Below are 6,000 nucleotides of genomic sequence, written 5' to 3' on the forward strand. Positions count from 1 at the left end.
TTTTAAAAACAAATTATACACTTACAAGTGGATAAAGAGGTAGCTATTATTGTGAAACCAGGTTTTATTTTTAGCATAATTATCTGACAATTTTATTCTACTCAAAACTACAAATGACCCTTTCTTCCTAAATTCACATGCAAAAATGAAGATAACTGAAGTTTCAAATGAATTTCAATTAGTCAGAAAGACAATTTTGAGCATGGGAACCTTGGAATAAATATGATAAAGCCTCCAAATTATACATAATGTAATGACATATGTTCTTTAAATTAGACTGTATCGGTTGAAAATATTACAGCTGGAAAGTTCTGAGAGCTAACACATGAAGGCTGCAATCTTATGCATGTTTACTTCCAAGCCATCTAACCTAATTCTGCAGGACTCACTTCTGAGTAAACATGAAGCTGAAGGATGGCAGAATGCTGTGAACATTTTCAAAATATGGAGGAAATTTAGATAAAGCAATAATTATTTTAAAAATTCCTTTCAATACAGCAAACAAAGGAAACCCAGGCCATCCTTCTGGAAACATCATCATAATATAACAATTAGTAGGCTTATATGTTCAAATGTCTCAGTTCAGGCTAGGATAGGCATTGAGGCGATTAAGAGGAACCAATCTCTCTGAGTAATCCAGCCAAAAAGCTAATTCATCCATCTTCTGCAGAAATGTCATGGACTATAACATTTCTTATGATTTCTTTAAATCTATGGCTATTTATTTTTATATATTCAGCAGTGACACTTATTTTCAGCTGCTATTTCGTGTAGCTCATACTTAAGAGCACACATACTTACATTTTTAGTTCAAGAAAATGGTGGACGGCCAAGCAGAATTTTAATAATCATATACAAAGAAATACAAGCGCAAACTTTAAGCACAAAAGATGTATTGTGTCTTCCTGTCTTTAAGATACGCATACCAAAACAGCAATTCCTGGTTCATTTTTTTTTATGTAAGTAGATTAGAGGTAAGATTAACAAACTTCAAAAAGTGTATTAAATGATAGTGTTTGGTAGTTATATTCTGATGGTTGTAAAACTCTGTTGGTGGCCATCTTGGGGCGAGGAGTTTTGATATAAATGAGAAGAGTGAAGGCAGGAGATGAGGGAGGGGGGCTTACTGCATGCACAGTGCAAGGCAACAGGAGCAACCATCATCTCCTGAAGAAGAAAAAAGCCAGCTTCACAGCAAAGCAAACATTAAAAATATCTAGAAAAACACTATATCATAAACTATGCAAAACAGATTTGTCTATCTGCAGTGTTTTAAAGTCCACAATAATCTATAGTATACTGTAGGCTATATAGATTTTAGGCCAGGATACTACTTTTGGATGCACAGTATTCAACACATACTTTACTCTGTGTGCTATTTGCAATTGCTTTTCATAAAAAGAATAGACAGAAAAGATGTGTGTGATTTTTCCAGTTAATTATAACAGTTACCCAGTTTCATTTTACGTTGGCCACATTAATGTGAAGCCTCGATTAAGCATAATTCGATCTGGTTTGTTCCCATGAAGACACCATAATTGTACAATTGTTTTCTACCCCATACAGCATGCCCTGCATTTTTCATAAGCCAACTTCATATTGCACTGCAAGAAACGCATGTATACATTCACAAATTCACTTTTGAATTACATTAGAGACCATCTAGTCTGACCTTTATATACACATAATTTTGTTATTACAAATACAGATTCATATACTGCTACCTTGGATCACAAGTGTCAACTCTGAAATAAAGTTTTCAGAGTTTTTCCTGGGTGTAAAACAGAAGTCTAGAGACAAAGGCAATTATTAATTATTAATTGCCTTTGCAGAGGGTGCTCTAATACTAGAAATGTTTTTACAGAGCCAGAAATAAAATACAGTAGATTATTTCTTGTAAAAAATAGTTTTACTATATTCTGCAAGATAAGTTAAATATTATGGCTGGGATCCAAAGCATAGCATATGCACAAGGGTTTTTAAACATCATCCTTCTGGCATCAGCCTCACATGCCCTCTAAAAAGCTGACCCAAAGGTTAGGACCCTCCAGAGCATTATCCTATGGGGGGTTGCTGCTGGAAGGAAAAATGGATCACCTCCAGGTTCCCTACACACAGTCGGCTTTGGATTCCAGTTAGCATTTTCCTAAACTGTACCCAATACCTATAATTCTCTAATAATGTGCATAAGTAATGAAGGGGGATTATTCCCCCCATGTTAGAACTACATGGACCCATGTCCTAAATTACAGAATAAATCAGCCCCAAATATAACTCTCACACCCTTTCCTAAACATATTAGAAGCCAGAAAGGGCAAGAGAGGCAAGAAGCCCCTAGAAAGAAACTGATCTAGCCTTTTCTTCCAATAAAATGAAGTGTGGATACATTTGAAGTTCAAAACATAAAGCTATACTGATATAAAGTTTTAATGGAATATTATGAACAGAACAGAGAATAAAGAAAATGAGGAATTAGTTGTATACCAAATGGTCATAGTAAGAAATGATGTTTATTGTATACAACATATAAAGGGATGTTATTTATAATATGACTTTTGAGGGGGGGAACACAACATATTCCTGTGTAGTGGAGCACAAGCCGGCAACATTGATTTATTGACTGTAAATGGCACTCTTGGAAGCTAAAATAACTTTAGTTAAAGTGACTTTGAATTTGTGAAATCTTTGACTTGGTATGTCTAGGCTTGAGAGCATTTAAACCAATGTTTTGATTTTCAACATATATATCTTCAAAACCTACTTACCAAGGAAAAGCTGCAATATCATTTTTTATAGAAGGAGGAGTTTCAATTATGAAAAGTATTCTGTAGTACTTTGAATATATAAACTATGTTATAATTTTTATTAGGAATTTCCACAGTTAAAAACCCCCACCGTATGTTAAACCAGCTATGTGGACTGAAACCTAGAATGCTACAATGACAAAGCCCAAAAGCAATGAGACATTCAACAGAAGGAAGAAATTTGCAGCCAGTTAAAACATTGTTTTTAAGCTCTCTCTTGCTCTTATATAATCTCTTATAATTTCTTCATCCTGGATATAGAAAAAGTATGCCTGACACAAACTCTTTCAAAGAGCTAAAATTCCAAACACCATAACCATAAGTGAGACCCAAGAAAACCCATAACCATAAGGTACATTATTTACACATCATTACTGAAGATAGATGTGCAATAGCTTCAATGAGTCAATAGATGGCACCCCAATCTCTTAGTAGGTGGGCACAATGAATAAAATTGCTAAAAGAAGTGACAAATATTGTTCTGTTGATCTGAACAAGCATTCACCACGATTAATTAGTGACATTTTGCTTATGCATGAGAAATTAACCACACATTTTATATAACCCTTTGACAAACATGCATAATAAGTGGGATTAAAAGATTACCTACATGGTATATATTTGTACAATATACAAAAATTGTTCTGTTTACATAGATTTTATATATACTTCGCATTCTGGTTTATTAAGAGACACTGACATCTAGGTTCAACCAAACTTGTGACAAGTGTGGAATAAACCATTTAGTATTAGTATATGTATTTATAAAAACCAATACAAATTATTCTTTCAACCCTTTTTGAATGGCTACTATGAAGACAGCATGCAGCATTTCTTTCTCTTGGCTTTGTTACAGCAATATATCCTACTGTATGCTGTATGGTTACTTGTTTAATATATTCTCATATGATTTTTTTTGCTAGTAACTTAGAAATAGTACTTAACGTTTTAGGAAATTAAGGGAGATATTTTTTAATAGCAATGGGCTATCATCAACACTGGAACCCACACAGAAAATGCTATATAAAGGATTGCCTCAACATAGTGGAATTCTGTATAGCAGAAACTACAAGATAGGACAGAGATTAAACAAGAAGTTGGAAAATTCATTCAAAATGACTGAATGGCTATGGTTATTGGACACTAGCTGCTATGAATTTTAAATTTTTTTCGTAAGAATTGATATTTCTTGTTGCCCTGATTAAAAATCCATTTCTGGAAACTGATAAGTAGCCAGAGGTGGGACTAAATACAAACTATTTTGAAATACTGATCAAATAGTTTCTCCATTTTTAAATCTCCAGCTGAATAGAGATACAGTATAACAATTTTCTGAAACGTAATGTCTTTCTACCATATAAAAACGGTTTCCCAAGTTATCTGATAACTCAAAAGTCATGTGCAAAGATGTCAGCCCAAAATATAACTCTCACACCCTTTCCTAAAAGTCAACATATTTGAAGCCAGAATGGCCAAGAGAGGCAAGGAGTTAGGAGAAACGGATCTAGGGAAACTTCAAATATATACTTGTTTTAACAGTATATAAACTTGAGTAAATTGTCTCTATGGAGAAAATGGGAAAACAAATCATCTTAAAATGCCAATAAAAGCATACTTGAAAGGACACATGTCCACTAAAATTCCTTAAAGAAAAGAAAATCTAAGAAGACAGTTGTTGCTTAAACACTTCATGATCTGTCAAAACCCATTCAGAATAATCATGAGCCACTTGAGTCTCAATATTTATATCCACTATGAAGCCAAATATAAACTTGTATAAGGTTTGCAAGACAAATCATTTAATATTGTCCTAAACCAAGTTAAGCTTCTGTGCTTCTCCTATTTTCCCTGTGCTTTACAAGCTGTATAGGAAGACTGAAGATTTGTTGAGTGGTTATGTTTGTAAGTAAAGGCTCCCAAACAAGGTTTAACTGATAATCCTATTAACAGGCATGCACAACGTTCTGTTTCTAATCATCACATCCCACTCTACCCACGTTATACCGTCAAAGTAGTTTTCCTTGGACATTGTGGAAATAGATGCTTGTTCTTGGGAATTACCATGGTGCATGCTAATAGTGCTGCTCATTGCTTCCATGAGACATATATTATTATACTATTATGTACTACTGATGAGGTTATAGGTAGCAAAGTGACATTATGTCACCATGATTGATTTCTGTTATTTAAACAGTTTTCAAAGAAAGTTGGAAAAAATCATAGTATATTCTTGCATTCTTCAGTGCAAAACCTCTTCTGATATTTATTATCTTCCTTCACAAGATGCTTGTCTATATTTTATGGTCAGCAGTTCACAGAAGAGTAAATAGGCTGGGTGTAGAAGAAAATAAAAAATGTGTTTCTACTTACTGTTAGGTGATACTGCCTCCACATTTCTGGGCAAGCCTGGAAAATAAAAATATTGATCAGCTGGGAGCATGAAACAAGGTGCTTTACAGCCTGTTGGTTTTGGCATAACACAGTATCCACTGGTGTCGGTCACAGGAAAATAAGAAGCTTAACTGAAAGGGTCTGCATTTCAGCTCCAAAAACCTGGCTAGACAGTTTAATTGAATTTTACACTGGTTTAACACACTCCCTGCCATTGTCAGAAAGCCAGTAACAGTTTTCTCTTTTCCTTTCTTTTTCCCAAGTTTAGAAGTTTTTATGACATGTTCGTAAGGGTCCTAAAATATAAATGCCAGACAAACTTTGTCAACATTTATAACTGGCACAATTATTTGAAAGTTAATTTATAATATCATACTTTAATTCAGAATTCTAAAACTATTTTTCTGTTATATACCTATAAACTATTCACAATATAGTTATTGCATCAACAATGTAAACTCCTCAGTAATGTTAAACGATATCTAAATAAGGAACATAACAGAATGCTTTACTGACTTCTATTTTCACAAAAGCTTTCTTTATTTTTCTATTTTGTCCTCTGTCCATACTGTACCTAAATCACTGTATTACAAATAAGGTGATGTCTCTTAACAGCTATTTCAAGTACAATTACAAGAAAGTTCACAAAATACCATCTTATTTGTTTATTTCTTAGTATAGTTTTGCATTAGTGACAGAAAGAAGTAAAGTCTTTAAACAGAACCATAATTTTTGCAGTTTACAATGTATTAACTGTTAACTGAGCCATTTCCAATCTTTAAGTTTCTTTACAATTAGCCTCTGT

General features: G+C 33.5%; 1 protein-coding gene across 1 annotated transcript in view; it reads right to left on the reverse strand.

Annotated features, from left to right (window-relative positions):
• The window catches only part of ZCCHC7 (zinc finger CCHC-type containing 7), a 178,392-nt gene that overhangs the window by 37,247 nt on the left and 135,145 nt on the right, over positions 1–6,000 (reverse strand). The window contains 1 exon segment of the mRNA XM_061634641.1: positions 5,175–5,210. Within this exon segment, the coding sequence (XP_061490625.1) occupies positions 5,175–5,210 (36 nt within the window).

Source organism: Rhineura floridana, chromosome 1, assembly GCF_030035675.1.
Source record: "Rhineura floridana isolate rRhiFlo1 chromosome 1, rRhiFlo1.hap2, whole genome shotgun sequence".
NCBI lineage: Eukaryota > Metazoa > Chordata > Lepidosauria > Squamata > Rhineuridae > Rhineura > Rhineura floridana.